This window comes from Pocillopora damicornis, chromosome 12, assembly GCF_964200805.1.
Source record: "Pocillopora damicornis chromosome 12, jaPocDami1.2, whole genome shotgun sequence".
In the NCBI taxonomy this organism is placed as follows: domain Eukaryota; kingdom Metazoa; phylum Cnidaria; class Anthozoa; order Scleractinia; family Pocilloporidae; genus Pocillopora; species Pocillopora damicornis.
The window spans coordinates 8,062,686-8,082,589 of record NC_142681.1 but is presented as its reverse complement, the minus strand read 5'-3'; the positions used below and the strand labels follow the sequence as shown (position 1 = coordinate 8,082,589).

The following is a 19,904-nucleotide window of genomic DNA, read 5'->3' as shown; positions in this document are numbered from 1 at the left end:
TTTACGACAATACTCTACGTCAAACACGAATGCAAATTATACAACCAATCGCGTCATGAATAATTGATGCTGCATGTATCAAACAGCAAAATTCTTTGAGCAAATTACCGTCGAAGAAAATAAATTTTCTTTTGTAAGTAGCTCTAGAGAACAACAACAAATCTACGTGAACACACCCTGTATCATTCTGTAAATTCCATATAATTAATTGAGAACAAGCTTTTAGGGTCGTCTGTTTGTCTCAGTCGTTACACAAATGCAATCTACGAGCAGAGTCCCTCTCTCTATCAGTAACAACACTAGTAGTTCAGGGTGATTGGTTTTGCTTGTTGAATTGGAGAACGTAGGTTTTCGCTGTCCAATTCTCGATTTAGATGACGAACTTATTTTCAGCTGTTTTCTATCATTCGTGAGATATCCGATCATTGCATCATATCTCGTCAATGCAGTAATTACTTGCGGTTTTTTATTTGCTGCTTTATTTGAAATTCTTTTGCCAAATAGTTGCCCTTTTATGTAGATAATACTCTTATTAAGTAACATATTTGAAAGACAAATAATTACAATTGCAAAATATTGGCAAAAGAAAAACTGTCACGATTTGCATTATGATGAACCTGCACAGAAGGAATGAGCAGGTACGATTGTCTAAACGTGCATTATGAATGAATGATGATATGTTTTCAGTTTACTTTCCATCTCTCCAGACTGATAATTGAAGTAATATAGTAAACTAACAAAACAACATGCATCAAATTCCTGAGCTGCTCCTACGAAAAGTTTTTCGTTCGAATTTCATGCCATGTCTTTACCTTGAGAGGCAGTGGTGTACCCATTCAACAAACTGCTACTTTGGCATTTTTTTCATTAAATCTACTCCATCTGATCCAAAGATATCGAAATTCAACCCCTCGGAAGAATATTCAAACGTGCATGACCTCAGTCTTAAATGGAGACCATTGCAAATGTTTTTTATTCTATAACACTAAAGAACGATGAGTCAATGAAAGCACTGCACATTCTTGAAAAGTTATCCTTGCTCAGCGCGAGAAAATCATATTTCAAAATCCTAGCTTTCCTCTTTGTTTGCGGAAAAAATGATGGCTTATCAAAGGCTTCACTCATTAGACGAGCGAGCAGGAAGAGTTGCTCACCTAACTGATAAATCTGCCTGCCCTGAACGACTGCGTAAGGGTTTTCTCTAAACTTGTGACAGGAGAAAGATCTCAATCAATTTAAAACGCATGAAGAATAAAGTAAAATCATACTGGCCTACTTTTAATAGATAAAGAGATAAATATTCAAGCAAAATATGACATAGAATTGAGTTGTTATTGCGGCATGTGCCAGACCAGTATAGCTAGATTTGAGGTAAAATTTTTCAATCATGTTTGAGGTGTGTACAAACAAAAACAACCGGTATGCTAAAACGCTGTTTAAACTTCAGTACCACAAAGCAATTCAGGTCTTTTATCATTTTCAATATTTTGTGCAATTAATTCTTTTTTCTGTTCAGATTTGGAAACCTTTTAATCCTTTCTGATTAGGTAACTAATTTCGAGCAAAATGTTTCAATGAAAAAGAAAAACACTTACTAAAACCACTCCCATTGTCTTTATTTCCGTGATTTGTACAAAGAACAACGGCTTTTGTGGAAAAAACAAAGCCTTTAGGCAAATTACATGACAAAGCACACGTTCGCTATTGTGTAATTTTAAAAGAAGATCACGAAAGATGATAATGAGATCATTTCCTGTTGGCTTCTGTTTCTGTTTCTGTTTCTGAGAGGCATCAAACATGCAATGTCATTTGTCAACATGTTAGGGAGAGGGGCGTTTTTCTACGTGATACCCATGCTGAAAATTATAAAACAAACTCTTACAGAAGACCAGTTCGAGCATTGTTCATCTTTAAAATTCTCTACAAAAAGACACCATCTCAGAATTTGTCTTGAAAAATATTAAAATTACTTCTTACCAGGGTGTCAAGAGATTTCGCCCCGCTCACGCCAGAGCCCCCCCTTCCCCCTTTAGCATGCGTGAGTCGTGCCTTATCTCAAGTAAAAATCTAAAAACCACAGTTCTAAAAATACATTCGTTTTAAATTCATAAGGGCACGTTTTCAAACTGACCTTCGTCAGAGAGGTAGTGGTCCAATAATAACCTTGATTGTAAGCTAAAGTTTACGACAATTCTTTGAGGAGTTTCCCCTCTTTGAAGAAAAACTACAAGGAAGCATTTTTACGAGAGGTGCACGTGGAAACCTTTCTTTAACTTTGATAAGTTGAATGAAATTTACAACTTGGTTTATTCTTTAGGGTTCTTTCTCTATTTAACGTTTGCTTGGTAAATTTAAGATATAAGGGGAAATTGGGGAATATTTAATTTTGTACAAAAATATTGATTTAAGTCATAATTTGAGCGTGTGCAAACAAGGATGCGGTGAACCAGTTGCTGTGGTTGTATCTAAATTATGTTTGGCAAATGTCACGTAGCGAAACGAACACAAATAATGGATCATATCTGTCGTAACATATACAGGTTTTCTTTGCTGTCTACGTCACTACAGCTACATTTATTACCCCTCAGCTTGAGAAGGATACCTGCCCACAAAGAAGTGTACCACAACATTCTCGCTGGCACGTTTCATTAGCAACTTGCTCGTACTCATCTTTACTTCCGGGTTTTAAGAGGCACTAGAAGATTTACGAGTTGACGAACATAGTTGTGTGACCTCAAACAGGACAACGACACGAATGTAATTGATTCTTAATTTGTATTTTGAATTACGTTTTTTTTTTCCTTCTAAGTCAATTTCGTCATTCTTCTTCCTGAAAAACATTTTTTTTACTTTTCCTTGATAGAGGTCCATCCAAAAGAGCTACATTATTAACAAGGTCCACGGCAGTTCTAAGATAGGAGAAAATAAAACCGTTGACAAAATTAAGTTACGTTTTGGCGTGAAAAAACACGTACACCTGACAAACTTGTTTTTCAATTAACAACACAAAGTATTATGTGATTGATTTTTTTTTCATTATGTCAAATGTTATCAAGGATTGAAATGAAAACAGTAGATAAGGTAATGAACCGAGAAAACATGTAAGATATAATATGCGTATTTGCTTAATCTAAAAGATTAAAAACCCAATGAATTTTTCGTGTAATTAAACACAGCTGAACTTGGCAATGCGAACTTGGAGTTACGTAATCGACTTTAACCAAGGTAAAATACACGATTACCTCATAACTGCAATATCCTTTGTTTTTAAAGATAGCGGGACTATTCACAATTGTGAAAGTGTTACTGATAAAACGTGATAATTTCTTACATATTAAATCTAGGCTAGAAATGAAGAGGTGCTTAAAAAAAACCCCATCTGTTTTAAGGCTTAATTAATGCCTCATAGTGTTTTCTTCCGTTTCAGTAAAGACCCTGGAACACGCATTTCAGAAACAAGGGATCTAAGGAATTAACAGAAGGACACTTCCGTCTTGGGCGTGGTATTAGTAACGATCTTGGACTATAATTAGGCTCTTTCCATAGAGTGACTCAGGGGTTTTTCTATTTCTAAAAACAAACAGCACTACTTGTAAATCGTGTCCTTACGTGGGTGTGTTTTGGAACACAGCTACAATGTTTATTTTCTCCTCAAATGAAGCATCGTGATGGAATTTATAAACCTTTTAACCAAGGTATTTACAATCTACGTCAACTGGTAGTGTGAAATTTGCAGTTGTTTAAAATCTGAAAAAAATACAATTTAAAAGTGCATTAGGACGTAAAACTGCAGCAATCTGGAAGATACGATTGCAAACTATTCCTGAACAATTCGAAACATTAATATCAGTGAAACAGCTCAAGGAGGTCAATGTTTATTTACAGACCTCACGTACAAGGTCCATTACATTGAGAAGGACACGTACAGAAAATTGGTTTTGGATGCATTCCACCTCTCTTGTTTTGTGGTTAGCGAATCGTGTACGAGCGTCATCAAAAGGTTATAAGTTCAAGTCAATTAATCTCCACTTCGAAACATATGAATTACAAACGCTACTTTCTCAACAGAGTGTAACACACATGAGATGAAATAAAAAAGAGCCACGCAGTGGAATGCTTTAAAGCCATTAAAAGCTTTGTGGTAAGCGTAAAGTGTTTGCAAAATCATGCTTTTCATTAAGATTGGGAAAGCTGACCTTCAAACTGATATCAGGTAGCTCTATCATGAGTCTTACACAAACCTCTACATACATTTAATTTAAAACTGACTTTTTGTCTCGAACTGTTTTTATTTCGAACTGTATGCAGTGAAAGTGTTCCACATGCAATTAATTTCGCATGGCATTGTCATATTAAACAAATCTGTTTTGTTCAGTAACAAAAGTAACTGTTCTGCGGGAAGAGGAACTGACAGCTTACACGAGCTTGGTGATCGCTATCTTTCGTCACAGTGTTTGATTTTGGCTCGCTTTTACATTCTTCTCATTGTGTGAAATTTTTTTGTAGTTTTCATTTCATTGCGGGAAAGAATGGCCTTTCAACATGTGTCTCTTCATTTGAAGTGCTTGCCAAACTCCCTTACTTTATTTGATATCGACATAATTAGCTTAGCTTTTCACATCAGAGAGATTTCTGTTTGAGGCATGGCATGCACCTTTGATCAGTACGTACACTTAATAATTTTTCATCGGAAACATTTGAAACTCAAAATCCTGCCTGAGCCTCGTGGAATAAAGTGTTCATAAAAAAGTAATTTCTTTATCAAAGCACCTTCATCTAATGGGCTAAAGGTTGTCTGATTTAAAGCCATGCAAACGACGCTCAAGTTTCTCTTCCACGTGATCTCTTTCGTGCGAGATTTTTGAGGACAACTCGACAAACGAGAACTTTCTACTAGTGACGAACGTGTTTCTCAGAACTGTGATTATGTTAGTCTAATCACAAACCTTTCTGTTTACTTATCCTCCCGCTGACAGCGGACTGCGTTTATTTACTTTCAAAAGTCTTCTGCATGGGTAAGAAGGCGCTATTGCCTTCCACCAAATTACATAACGATGGAATGTTTGGGTCCCAAATCAAGCCTTGAACAGTTCCACTTATATAATTTAATTATGATATTTAGTAAAAGACAAACAGCAAATAAATGATGTCATGTACTGTATTTTAAAATGAAGCGCAAGGAGTGTGTGTCTGACTTATAAATTGCCAAGTATGTGATAAACCCCCATTAATAAATGGAACCTAGATGCTCTCCTTAAAACGTTCAAAAGGCCTGCTGCAAAAAAAAGAGCAAGTAGCTTGAAGTGTACAGACCGCGAACCTGTAATCATTTCGTGCAGGTAAGGCGCGCACATTTAGAAGAAGCAATTTGAAAAAAATTGTTTTCAATACAGCTTCCATCAGTGATTGTTGTTAGTACCGGGAGAAAGGCAAAATGTATACTTCCGCTCAATAGAAATTCATTTTGTTTTTTAAGGTTACGAAACGACAGATTCGATCTTTTAAAAACTTTAAGTGACTGCAGAACTAACCCTCAGTTTTATTGAGAAAACTGTTAGAAAAAATGAGTTGGTTTGTAAGTTGTATTCCACTAAAATATTTTCCTGTGAGCACGTGCTTTCTATGATCTTCTAGCAAACCTGAACTATTTTGACCTTTTTCAAAAGCGTTACCCTGCTGTTATGGAAAGCTTCCAGTAAAAATATCACGGAATGCCTTTTGCTTTCAAGTAGAAGGACCTGAGAAAAGCAGATGAATTGTTACTGAAAGCTTAACGTCTAGATATGCCAGACTACCTTGCAGATGGTATTTAATTCAACCAAGTTCTCTCTTGAATAGGTGAAACATTTCCGAATTCAACGTCTTGCCTAGTTCAACCCACGTGAGTGACGCAAATTAATTTCGAACCGCAAAAACTGTTATCAAGGGCAAATTCCTCTCCAGTAAATTATTTTCTGCGGAGGAAAATCTTAGAGCGTTAATAGACGTAGTCTTGCTACCGATAATAGAAAGATATAATTTTTATAAGAACTCGATGCAGGGTTAGATATGCTCTGAAGAGATTTCGTTATCTTTTGCCAACGAAACTCATTTGTAATCTCTCTTTTCACTTGAGCCGGTCAGTAGATATAGCATGGTAAAGAACATTATTCCTTCATAACAGAGTTTTTTTAGCCCTCGAGCAGGCCATCGTAATCAGTGCTTTGGCTGGAAGGTTTCTTCGAAAATACGAGGCCTTAAACAACGCTTGAAAAGAAAAAATTTTTCAAACGTTACGTGTACAGAGACGTGGTGACAGAAATATGTCGATTGTCCCAAAAGAGATATCAAGCTCTCCGACTTGGATACCTTTCCCTACTTATGTATACAAATAACAACTTAAATTACAAAAAGATTCACTCTACAGAGCTTGCCTGATTATCTTATTCTACTCACAATAATATTTTCACAGTTGTTCGGCGTAATTTCCCTTTCCTTCGCCCCCAACCCCCACCAAAATAATTTCATCACGTGTGTTCTTTTCCTTAATCACCGTCGCTTCCCTAGGTCTGAAGTCCGTTTCTCCCGAAAAAAGCTGAGGGAGTACGAGAGCATGTTCTATATAAAATGGCCTATCAATAGCCTTCGTTATTCACCCCTCTTTCTCTTCTGGGCTACATATAGATGATCTTATTTAAGGCGAGCTCACACAAAATTCATCTTCCATAAACTGAACGTGACATATAAGCCTTACAACAAGATAGCGCAAATAGAAATGTCTACCATCTTTGATTATGGCGATGACATTTTTGCTTTATTCCACACTATTATCTAGTGGTAATAGGGTAAGCTACGAAAACTTCTGTGTTTATTATCAGACAGTTTTAATTTCTTTTTCTCATCCAATTCATCTGGCACGTTCTACAGGAACCGGCGTATCAACAACCTTGAATAGTCACTCTTCACTCTCTTCCAGGTATTTGGGAAGCTGCATTGTCACTCTTCTGTATAGCCTTTCCTTTTTTTTCTCTCAGGTATGAGTTCAAATATGCATGAAAACCTTGCAGTTCTCGAGGGAGATCCCCTTTTGACTTAATTATATTTTAATATTTGCGATTGATTCAATGTCAATCAGCAAGTAGGTGACTTCAGTTTGATTTGAAATTAATTGATTTTAAAATTTTTTTCGTAATTCCTCGGGAACCAACAGACATAATATTTTACCAAAAAAATATAAAGCTACAAAAAGACCATTTTTGTCTTTAAATGCCAACAACAAATGTGTTCTCTTATTCATCACGTCAAGTTTGGTAGTTCAAGGTTAGCCATAGTCTGAGCACACGTGCTGCTACTTTGTACGCTTCATGAAGGTATTGGGTCGTATCCTACAGCTTTTACGCGAGTTAAGAACACAGGTTGATTAGAGTTCAGAGAGATTTCAGTTCTAATTTTCTGTGCTTGCAGTTCAAAAACGTATAAAATACTAAGTAATCAAAAGTTTACGTTTACACAACAATGTATAATTAGAATACTAGAAGTAGAACCTCAGCAACTTTACTGCCAAGGGAAACGAAAATCAATAGTCCATTTTACAGTTGTGTGCTTAGTTGCCAGGCGTTTGAACTGGAGTGAGGTTAAGGTTGACCTTGTTATGATACAAACCTTGCTGCTTTTCAAATGCAAATTACTTTGTTATCATGCTAACTAGATACTGGTCTCTTATCACAACAAGGTCACCTTCAGCCTCACTCCAAATCAAAGTATTGGCAACTAGGTACACAACTGTAAAATGGCCTATTTGTGATGTGATGTTGATAGCAGATAACTGCATATTGCACTCTGAAGGGAAGTGGCGTTAAGTTCGACTAAGGCAGCAACAAAGCTGCCTTGCTCTTACATGAATATAAGACCTGTGGGTCGACAAGCAGACCATACCATTAAAATCGGTGGGGAGCGCAGTTGCGTCAAGTTCGACCTACCTCCAAAGTTCGTCTGTACGTACATGAATACAAGACTCGTGGCTTAGTAAAACTGGAAATTAAAATGAAATGTTTATTTGGAACATTTTATAAAGACATATTCTTCCAGTAAAACGCACGCTTGAATATTATCATGGTTCTACAAGCAGAAGGAAATCGCTAAGAAGGGAAGTGGCGTCAAATGACCTCAAGTTCGACTTTGCACCGAAGCTCCTCTGCGCTTACATAAATCAAGGACTCGTGGCTAAGTAAAAAACGAAAAGGTAAACTTTGTTTTGGAACATTTTAAAAACATACTCTTTTCCAGTAAAATGAGTGCTTGCAATCATGGGTCTACAAGCATATTACTCCATTGAAATCGTTGGAAAACTTAACATGATGACAAGGAGATTTGCTATAGATCATGCCCTGTCTCCTAAGATCTACAAAAATCAAAGAAAAAATAAAAAGGTAAAAAACACATGTTTTCTAAGATTGCAGTTTCTTCCCATCGAACGTCGAACAATTTCTTCTCAGGAATGTACGCGCAAGCCTTGCGGTTTCACATCTTAAATTAATTTCTTTTGGTTGGGTTTCCAGACACTGTAACCTGTTCATAATCACATTTAATCACCGCCACGTTGTCTACCAGACTTGTAAACCTATAACTAGAAAGTAAGTAGCCTGTTTGATCTACAAGCCGTATAATGTGAGGGGCGTATCTGTGGGGTAGTGAGATGTGATACTTAAAAAAAAAATGTCCACCCACGTGAATTGAGAGAAATTCTTTCAAACAAAAAGTGTTGTCAATGCATTACCAGCTCTTCAAACTTTATCGATAGATATTACAGTTTCCTTTCCTTTCCTTTCCTTTAGCAAGCTAGATATAAACTCCCGTATGAGAAAATCGACCAGCTTCATTGAAAAAGGTTTTGCTTTCCTCTCATAACACCTTTCTGGATCGTGCATTCCATGCATGGGTATAACGCGCCTGAAGGATTTCGTTACGTCGAAGCAAACCTATTTACATAAAAGCACCGGTTCATAATTCAGACTCTTTTCACGTTAGCTGATTACCAGAAATTCTAAAGAATAAAGAACCTTATCCCGTGGAAATCACAAATTTGTCTCATCCTCTCCCCTATGACGTGTGTACAAAAATAACCTCGATAATTTGATTCATGACCGTTTGTCAGGAATTACACGAGGTCAAAAACACGCCACGCTAAGATAAATCTCGCAAAAAAACTAAAAGGCCGTCTATATTCAAGTAAATTCCGTAAATTTCTCACCTTCTGGTGGTAAGAGACGAGCAACGAGACAAATGTGATTCTCTCCGGATAGTTATATCATTCGTCAAAGACGTATTAATTTTATCAAAAGTTCCTGTCGTTTTAGCCGGAAATAAGCTATTTGCAGTGCTAATGAAAGACTTGTGTCACTTTAAAAAAGGCCGGAGGAAAGGAATTTTTTTTCTCGACAGAAGAATTCTTTTATCCTTAGTCATTTTAATTCTTAAAAAACCGACCTAGCAAAATTTTTTTCTCCTTCCTGTTAAGATCTGTAAGTTGTAGTCGGCTCTTCTTTGTTTCTGCATGCGAAAAAGATCAACTAAGTAAATTACGAACAAGATACTCGACCCTAAGCCAATTAAACACGAAAAGTGAGGAAGGCTCACAATATCCTCTCTGTTAACACGGAAACGTCCGTAGTTTCGACGCCAGTTTGTATGCTTCAGTTGTGCTATCCGATCTGTCTGATGCCACATGTGCCGTACCCGACTGGTTAATAAACTGAGAAAATCTCATCTACCTCAGGCGCTTATTTCAAGTAATATATTATCACGTTGTGTGTTGCATTCTGAGACAAAACCGCAACAGTTCACAGCCTGTAATTCTCTAGACCTACAGGCGATAGGTCTTACTCCACTGTGTCTGTACCAAAGGAAATTTGTTGTGGTACAGCCCCTATCAATAATAAGAGCGAGTGAATCAGACCCAACCAAGGGCGTTCTTATGAACAATACACATAGGATTTTTTAAGTATACTTCATTGAAATGTATATGACGCGCTAAAACCTTTCTGTTTTTTTGAAGACTGAAGGCTCAGTCTGTTTCACTCCACTAAACTAGTGCACCCCTTCCCTACTTTGAAACCACTCTGCTGGTTTGGTCTCTATGCAAACCGCAGAATTTCATATTATGTCAGTAGCTAGACCTAAAGGTGACAAACCTTGTTCTGCAGTGTCTGTTCTTATGGTTGTGCATTTGTGCGAGAGAATTCAGTTAACTGTACTGAAAAAACACAGTACAATCTTTTAGGGCTTCTTCTATCTGCGAGCATGCTGCAATACACAACACGCTTTTTTTTCACTTTGAATAACTGAACAATGACGCTTTGTTAGTATAATCACCGAGTCCCGCAAAAGACAATTTTGCATGGCATGATTAGTTCGATGTTGTCGATTGTTTCGTGCGGCGGAACCAACCCTCAGTTTCAACGAAAAAAAAAATCACTTTGTATGTCCGAGACCTCACATTTGACACTTTCCAAAGGAAAATCCTCTGTATCACCCAAATGCGGCGATTGCTTTTAGTCTTCGCTGTCGCACCGCGCACTCGACTTAAGCTTTGCTTGGGAACACTTGTTGCGGGGGTATGCATATCTGAGTTTGTAGCCAATAATTAGAACCAAGTTTCGTTTTTTTAGGCACCGTAACCAGTGTTATTACTGTTACCTTCGTTAGAACTGCTGTTCATTTATTTATTTTTTAATATATAAAGAGATGACTGAGTTCTCCTCCGTCATTTCTTCTCCATCGTTTGTTCTCAACTTTTCTAAACATAATAAGATCTCTGACTCGCTAAAATAATCATGTTTCGGCAAATGCGTTAATTCATCATTTGTCAAGAATTAAATGCTATAGCTGCATTAAGTACAACTGATAGCAATTATCTAATTTAAAATTACGTTCCCTGTTTTTCTTTTTTACACAGGATTTATACCCCTCCGAACGCAAACCTTGATAGGCAGTGTAAACATTCAGACCAGCTATATAAACATAGGCGTGGACATTGCAAGCTGTTTTTTTCCTTAAACTAAATTAGATTGTTACAGACTTCAAATACATCCCGGTATTGTTATTCTAAAGTTTAACGAATCTTAATACACATTCTTCACTAAAAAAATTAATGTTACCAAATTTTGCTGACACTTAAAGGTAACTTTAAACTTAAAGGGTATTTCTATAGTATAGTTTATGTTCAGTGATACAGTTGCATTTTTGATTATAAGATTCATCGTGAAAGATTGTGATCCTCTACATTCCCAAGGTCAGACAAACACCACCACCTCAGATTACCCCCAGCTACATAAGCACCTCAGGAAGTAATTTTTTCAAGAGCTTAGAGACTAATTCTTTTCAATAACATAGAGGTCGTTGCCCTACCACTAAAACCCCATAGCTGATGTAGTGCAATCAGGTTAGCTTCATGTAGATGGCCTTATTTCAGACGCACTCGCACAAATTTCATCTTTCACGAAAGATGGCATCTGTTTTCTAGCAAACCATAGCAAAGATAAAAATGTTTACCATCTTTAGTGATGGCAGCGACGCTTTGTTCCTCGCTATTATCTGTGGGTAAAAGGGAAGGTTACAAAGTTACACTTTTGTGATCATTCTCAGACAGTTTATACTTATTTTTTCTCATCCAATTCGCTTGACAATTTTAATATTCCTAAACCTGGGTAAGAATAAATATTATATAATAATCTCTCTTACAGTGAGTATGAAAGTCAGTTTACGGTTAATGAATAATAAAATATGAGAAACATTAATTTTGTTACGGCCTCCTGAATCGGGTTAGGTTACGTTAAAAAAAAAACATTAATGCACACCAGGCAAATGCCACAACGTAAAAAAATTTCTACTGCGTTTGTCAGTAACATTCGAATAGTAAAGTTCAGAACTCAGGACACCATCAATCAGAATGACAGGAATCAACAGACAAAGTTGGCTAACAACCGAATTTTTTGTTTGATTAACAGCGAAGTAAGAGTTTTGTACTTCAATGTCTTTCAAACTTAATGTCACAGCTAGGCACATTGACTAAATAGGCAACAAACACTCGTAAATACTGTACAAACATTTTTTCTTACATTTACTCGTAGCATGACGTGAAATTTCCTATGACCTTTTTCCCAAGCCATGTAGTCTACGCAGTACCTACATGTAGTTTTTCCTTGGATCATCTCTAACATTGCTTTTTGTACAAATTAAATGCGACGCATATTCATTTTTCTGTTATATCTGAATACCTCTGACTTGTATGAGTACGCTATTCGTATCACGCACATCATCCGAATAAATTTTAAGTATATTTGATATAATGCACATTATAATAACTCGTCTTTCACGTACTCAAGATATCTCCTCTGGACATTTTGTGAATATGAAATCCAAATTTTCATTTAAATTAAGAAAAAATAACAAAAACAAAAAAGAAAAATGTATGCCTTTTTTATCCAGCTTATATTGCCCATTCACTCTTGAGATCTAAATTTCAACTCTCCGCACTGTCTACTGTTTTGTTTTTTAATATCATTTGAGCTCTGAGAATTTAACGCTAATGAAATAAAAAAACATTTCCTGTTGATATTTTCTTTCCTCTCATCTCCTTTCTGCTTGGAAATTTAGAGTTATTGTAATAAGAAATTCCTTTATGATCAGGTTTAAGTTATGTGATATCTTTCTGTCGAGGCGGTCGTTCCAGATTTCGTTTTACTGATTGTACAAGCCATTCAATTCCAATACCTAACCCATCTCTACGAAAAAAAAGGAGAAAAAACATAATCTCAGGGACTAGTCATTATTATCACCTGGGGAGAGTACTTGGGTTCTGTCACAATAAAATTTACCTGATCACCCCTTTCTCCCTAATTGTTAGTCAATTTTCTGTAACCCCCCCCCCCCTTTATGCTCTGTTAGCAATGACTGATTCCCCCTCCACTGCCCTTGATAACCATGTGATCCCCTCAAAAATCCTCTGTCCCCGCCCCACTCCCCTTTTCCCCTGCAAAAAATACTGACTGGTCCCTTACCTAAAAAGTTTATCATGGACAATGGTATACCATCATCAGAAGTGGAAGTGCTGTATGGTATTATGATTTTAGTTGGTAAAGTGTCACTTTAAGTTAAACTAAATGTAATTCTCAAGGAGAAAATCCATTAACAATGGAAGAATAATTTGCTGTAATATAAACCAAAAATGTGGGATATGTGATGGTGAGATCTTGGAACAGTTGTCATAAATCATCACATAGAAATTGATTTGAATCCAAGCATAGAAAAAATCTAGATGAGCCTCAAACTTCTCATTTTAACCTAACAGTGAGAGAAGCTAACTGTTTAATACACAATTATGAGAAGTAAGAAAATCTTTAAAGGAGAGGAAATGTGCAGGTGTCTCACAATGGAAAACCACTTAGGAAAAATTTCCTCAATTAAAGGTATATTGTGGTTGATGCTTCCATGATGTCCTGAAAAAAAAGGCCCCCAACAAGTCTTTGAAAAATGAGTGTAAACAGGAAGCCAGTGTGTACCCATTGTAGCCAGTCATTCAATATATATGTACATGTACATTAAAGAGCAAGAGAACCTTTACGCCTAATAGTACATTGCCCTAAATTTTTTTGTAAGTGCTTTAATTTTAAAGCAGCCTTATCACAAAATTTAATATATTACAGCAAATGTCTGATAATTCTGAGTTTAAATTTCTCTTTTCCCAGGCTATTGAAGATTTCCCAATTTATACAGCACAGCACATCAAGGAAATTTTTTTACCATTTTAATTTAATTTCAAAGAGGAGAGGAGTTTGTAAAATTTGGGAGGGTAATGAGGCATGTAAAGTTGGGCTGTTTAGAATATTTCCAACATAAAAGAACCCAGCCCCTCAGGTTTTGAGTGGGTATTTAAAACAGCCATGTGGTTTTAACTGTGTGAATGACAATTATTTCCTGTTGTGTAAATGCAGGAAGCTACATGTACAAAAGGAAGGCCTTTTTTTAAAATTTAATTTAATTCCAGCTCACTGGGCATTGTTTTTTTTGTTCACCAAATTGAATATGTACATGTGAACAAATTGTAGACGTGGTGACCCATAACATGTCTATGTTGATAACAATCCTGTTATGTTCCATGGGAAGCAAAGCAAACCTAAGGATAGGTTATGTAAAAAAAAGTTCAGCCATTGTTTAATAAAATGGTGTTCTAAACTATCTTCAACTTTTTTGAACCTTTTATCTATTTAAGTAAACTGTCATTTTTGTGAACAGTGTCAAGAGGGCCAAAAGTTAACAGGAAGGACATTTATCGAATTAAATTAACCCACTGTCTGTGTAAAGCTGCAACTTGGGTTAGACCTTCTTCAAAGCAGCCCTTAATGTTTGATAATTTTCAAATGTGTCATTTTGAAGCATGGGCAGAAGATGAAATGTTAAAATATGGAGGTAATGCCTAACTACATGTGAGAATGGTTTCATTTTCAACATAAAGCATGGAGTTTCTGAAAAGTTGGGATGAGCCATTTATAGTGGGCCATCAGTGTTTCTATAAGCTACCAGGATCAAGTTATTTTGAAATTGTGCCAAGTGTAAGGGATTGTGTATGTATGCAAATTGAGAACCTGGAATCCTAACAATCACTCATTTTGATTAGCTAAAGATATTAGAAATTGATTCAGATAACTATTTGAGCAAGTATAAAAGGGGGTAAGTTTCCAAAAATAAAAATTGCTGCATCAGTAAGGGAGTATAACAAGATAATTTGATTTTATCAGCTGAGTTGATAAATAATGTATTTCTAACTTAGCCACCATAAGGAGTTCCAAAGCTGATGTTTCAAGCTTTAGCCCTTTGTCAGAGCCAATGGAGGCATTGTGGGTTGTGTGTGCATTTATATGCAGAAAGTGGAACTATGATATTGGTGGGAACACAGTGACAAGAAAAACAAGAATAAATTAGTTGAATGAAAAGTGTTCCTTGATGTGGTGGGGATCAAGAGTGCCAATTTGAAGATAAGTTTTTGTTCTAGAGTTTTGCAGCTTTCTGAACTGCCTAGATGTAAGGAAAGGTCCCAGACTGCCATGTGCTGCTTAGAGTGACTACAGAGATTAATGTGTCTAGCAGCTGGTTTGGATGTGTCCTGATTATCTCTTTCAACATTGCAAAGGTGTTTTAGGAATTGGGCACCTACAGTAGTCCTCTCCCTGTTTCACCAATGTATATCTTTTTGCAATAAGTGTAAGTTATATGTACAAGTACATGTTACTGGCAGTGATACTACAATACACAAATAGGAGATGTGCATTGATAAAAAAGAACAACTTGTACATTGCATATGTACTGGAACTACAATTCTGAAGTTACAAATAAATAATAAAGAACTCAGCCAAACAAGAATGGTAATAGCATATGTTACAATTATAGTAAGCGTCATTGTCATCATCACCATTATCAGCACTGGTGTGAATTATATTTACAATAAAAGCTGTAAAATAAATCCAGATTGGAATACATCCAAAATAATGTTTAAATACTGAGATCTACATGAAAGAATGACTAAGTACATGTAAAGGAATGAGAGGATTCAGAGTATAACAATTGGTTAAAAGACAGTGTTGAAGATCCTAATAATTTCCACAATAAGCATGAACAACAATTAAAGAAATTGATATTGTTGAGAAAAATCAGTTGGCTAGTTTCACAAAGCAACATTTCTTTACTCACCCACTTAAGGCTGATGTTGGCTGAATAAAATAATCAAGTTGCCCATTGCTAGAAGAGTCATCATGGAAGAAATTTTTAATGGCTTCCACTCCCTGAGAACCCTTTTAAAGCAAAATAAATATGTGTAGTTATCATCTAGATACAAGGTTCAAATTTTCATTGATTTATTTAGTGTAGACACTACACAATGGTATTGTAAATTAGAAATTTATACAGTTTAATACCCAACAACTTACAGCACCAGGTAAAGCTATATTCAATTTAGTATCATTAAGTTGTAATCAGTGTCAAAATTATTTAACACATTATTTTTCCTGTTTCTACCTCAATCTAAATCATTGACAAGACCCCCCCCCCCCCCTTACCCATTCAATGTTGTCTGCATGTAGCTAAAGGTCCATGGAATCACCATACAACATTGTTTTGGGGGGAGGGGGCAAATAAGTTAACTTAACAAAGGCAGTAGAGATAAAATTGAAGTAACAAGGGGTTGAAAAAATCAATATGTTGACAATTTTGTTGCCGATTGTACATGTAGCTTCAGTATGTACAGCCTAAATGACTGCTAATTTCACATTCTGTTGTATTTGGTGTGGTTCAACTTTCTCCTTTGTTTTGCATAATCATAGCATACATTTCTCCAAGTGCAAGTGTACCAGTGAAGGAGTACAAAAATAAGGCAAAACACAAGGAACCACAACATACCCTACAAACAGTGTTCAGGTTATATTTATGCTAGTACAAGGAATTCTTTGACAAACCTCTAGATCTTGCTTGTTCACAAGAATTAGCAAAGGAATTCCTTGTAACTGAGGATCTTGAACTACTTTGTCTACAAAAATAAATAATAAGCTTTGTTACTTTAGACTTAAAGATTGAATCAGCAAGTGAACGAAAATGACATACACACAAAAAGCAGCATGGAGGGTGATTAACAGTCCTAACTTATAATACTCCAAATATAATATAAATGTGAACACTCACTGAAAGCCTGATGAGATTCCTCCATTCTGGTCTCATCAGTGGAATCGATAACAAAGATAACACCATGGCATTCTTCATAGTACTAGGAATTAATGAGAAATCATACAATTTACATTGAGGCTCAAAATTTGACTGAATACAGTATTAATAGTAATTGTAAAAGCCAAGTACAAGCATATGTGTGTAATTTTCCACCAATTTTTTCTACATGTCTTCTACAGGAAGATTATGACATTCAAGTCCAAGTACAAGTCCACCAAGATGCAGTGTTCTCCTTTTCAGGCAGTAACTGGTAACATTTACTGCCTGTAATACCTCTTATTACTGTTTAAAATTGCTTAAATTCTTGAAAATTCAACGGGTAAAAGGATTGCTTTACAGTTTTGAAAATTTATTTTACCTGTCATGCGTAAAATAAGGGAGAACACTGAGATGTATAGTGCACAGTGTAAAAGCCACCCTCTTGATTCAATTACTAACGGAAGGTTAAATTGAAAGTACCAGTTAAACAAAGTATCAAAAGAGCAACAATTACAAAATGCGGTATCTTATAATGATGTCACACCAATCATGCATAGGTGAAAGTATTTTGTGGATTGTAAATTCTTGTGCATTCGTATTCCTAGTGCAGGAAATGCTCATACAGTATGGTTACATGTATATCATTTTAGCCTTTATATTATTATAATCCTATGCTCATACATTATCTACATCGTAGGTAAGTGTGGTCATTCACCAGGAACTTAGTTGGTTATATTAGTTGTACCTTATCCCATAAGGATTGTAGCTCCTGCTGACCTCCAAGATCCCAAAATATCAACTTCACATGACTCATGTTTATTTTTCCAACTGCTCACAGAAGAAAACAAAAGTTACAAAATTAATGTTTCATTATCATTGGTCTTCTTGTTGATCAATGAACATAGATTTTGAATGTACATCCAACATTAACCTTTAAACTCCCACAAGTGACCAAGACAGAATTTCCACTTATTATATCTATACAATATCATGCAGACAAGGGATGAGAATAAAGAAAAATATCAATTATGGGATTACTAATTGATCCGATACCAAATTCTCCAAACTAACATAATGAGAATCATTTGGCAGACAACAAGGAGAATTACTAATGAGATCTTAGGAGTTAAGGGGTTAAGTGACCCAGCTCCAAAGCAGCTGGTGCCTGTGATCAAACCCAGTTTTGCAGAGTTGTATTGAAAATGATATAAATTCTTCACTAAATTCACATCTGTATGGATTGATCATTCCATTCTGATTGCTTTTGCAAATACGCCACAGCATCTTTTTACATTGTTTTAAGAAAGAAATTAAAGCAACTCACTATTGAGTCCAACAGTTGTTGTGATCTTTTCAAATGGTAAACCACTGTAGTTTTTGCCATACATTCGTTTTATCTGTTCAAGTAGAGTCTAAAAGATATAATGATGGAAATCAATAACAACATTATTATATCAGTTAACTACAGTAAGAGCTTACAGAAATCAGTTGGTCCTTTAAAGTTCTCAATGTAGTTTTTGCAAGTTGTGGAGTTTAAGATAGATATTTGGTGTGTCTGGTAAGTCTGAGGTGTTTATCTTTTGAGTTAACTAGTTTAAAATTAGTTGTCTGTGGTACATGTAACTGGTTCTGCTACTGACCACAGACTTGATTCTTGATTAAAGACTCTACCATGCACAGTGAAATTTCTTGGTGAGTTGTAGTAACAGAGCTGTCCACGGGCAACAATGTGATCATATAATCTGTTTTCTTTCCTCTTTTAAAGCAAAAGTTGGGACATTACATCTTCCTTTATCAATAAAAAGTATTTTTAAACTGGAGTAAAGGAAATTTTTGTCAGTTTCCTTATTGGCTCTGCCAAGTTAAACCCACCACAAAAATATCCTTCATGATTGTCATACTCAAATCCATCTCTCATGGATTTAATTCTGCACTTACACATATTCAACCCTTAATACCCTAGCTTCATTATGCATAATGTCCAAACTGTTCTCTATACATTTCCTAGGGTGCTGACAAGGAGAACTTTTGGGCAATCAAGAATCTCCTTAGATATTGTTTTCATGACCTTCATACTTGATTCAGGGGTGATATTGAGGAAAAAAATTAGATGCCAATCACTCTTAGCAGTCAAAGGGTCAACAGCTGGTATCAAAGTCCTGGTACAGAGTAATTCTTTACTTCCATTTTCTGTGTGACTAAGACACCACTATTTCAATTATGTTTGGCTGGGTGCAACGGAATGTAGAAAATCTACTTACAATTTGAAGTAAGCATTTTCTTATGTTCTATACTTATCAACAGTTTGAGACACTCAAAATTCAAAATCAATTTGAGGTGCGGTGCATTATACTGATGGCTTACTCTGTAACTCTGGTGATGAAAAAGACTGGAATCCTCCAGATCTTGGGGTTATAAAATTAAAGCAGTTGTCCAATGTTTGAAATTTAAAATTTTCACAATAAATTTTCAACAAGACTTGTCAGAATGTAATGTATTAGAAATTGGGCTCGCTGTGCATGGGATAGTACAGATAATATTATGTAATTTTGCCGTTTGGACGAACATACGTGTAGATCAACGTGGAAAATCAAACCAATTAATCAGGCAGATGGACAAACCACCGTTTTCATAGTTAGTCAGTTGCAAACATGTAATGCCATGATTTCAAGTCTTTTCAGAAATACGGATTATTGTTTTTGCCTACTTGTTACGTCACCTGAAAGGTCGTGAACGATACTATCTAATTCTATCTGGTGGTTTACAAAATTACCAGAATATCTTACCGACTTCCCAGCATTGTCCAAGCCAAGGATTAGAATACAGTATTCGTCCTTTTGGAAAAGGTATTTCCATAGCCCAGAAAACAACGCAAACATTATACAAAACCAAAATAATATTACACTAAATGTACAGCTGCTGCCGAAAGCTGGTCATCTATAAGAAATGTAAGTACATTTCTCTCCAAAATGCCCACTCCTGTGGCCAGTAATCACTGAATGTAGAACCCTTTCCAAGTAGTTCTTAGGTATATGAGCCAAAAACCTAGAAGACAAGGTAATTCACTCTACAGACTGACATTTTCGAGCCGAGTGTGGCTTAAACTGCAATGTCATGGAAGCCATATTGGATTTTACTGAAAGAGGTCTGAGAACTACAGTCGCGTCTTACTCATG

At 35.9% G+C, this 19,904-nt stretch overlaps 1 protein-coding gene and 2 long non-coding RNA genes across 6 annotated transcripts; 2 read left to right on the top strand and 1 right to left on the bottom strand.

The window, feature by feature from the left end:
* Positions 1-370: 370 nt before the first annotated feature.
* LOC149036326 (uncharacterized) lies at positions 371-3,535 on the top strand. Its single transcript, XR_016181897.1, has 3 exons — positions 371-638; positions 2,541-2,757; positions 3,428-3,535. It is a non-coding gene; the product is annotated as an uncharacterized LOC149036326 (long non-coding RNA).
* Positions 629-19,866, bottom strand: LOC113686813 (ADP-ribosylation factor-related protein 1). 4 transcript variants are annotated; one of them, XM_027204485.2, is made up of 7 exons: positions 19,515-19,866; positions 18,053-18,140; positions 17,474-17,556; positions 16,708-16,789; positions 16,485-16,555; positions 15,724-15,824; positions 629-3,747 (listed from the first exon to the last, which is right to left on the bottom strand). In XM_027204485.2, the coding sequence occupies exons 1-7, from the start codon at positions 19,605-19,607 to the stop codon at positions 3,741-3,743; spliced, it is 525 nt and encodes a 174-aa protein (XP_027060286.2). In that variant the 5' UTR covers positions 19,608-19,866; the 3' UTR covers positions 629-3,740. The 4 variants fall into 4 exon arrangements, with proteins under 4 accessions (XP_027060286.2, XP_027060283.2, XP_027060287.2 ...); XM_027204482.2 differs by lacking the exon at positions 629-3,747 and adding an exon at positions 10,665-12,761; XM_027204486.2 differs by lacking the exon at positions 629-3,747 and adding an exon at positions 10,665-11,571.
* LOC149036325 (uncharacterized) lies at positions 3,558-8,421 on the top strand. Its single transcript, XR_016181896.1, has 2 exons — positions 3,558-3,695; positions 4,069-8,421. It is a non-coding gene; the product is annotated as an uncharacterized LOC149036325 (long non-coding RNA).
* Positions 19,867-19,904: the final 38 nt, after the last annotated feature.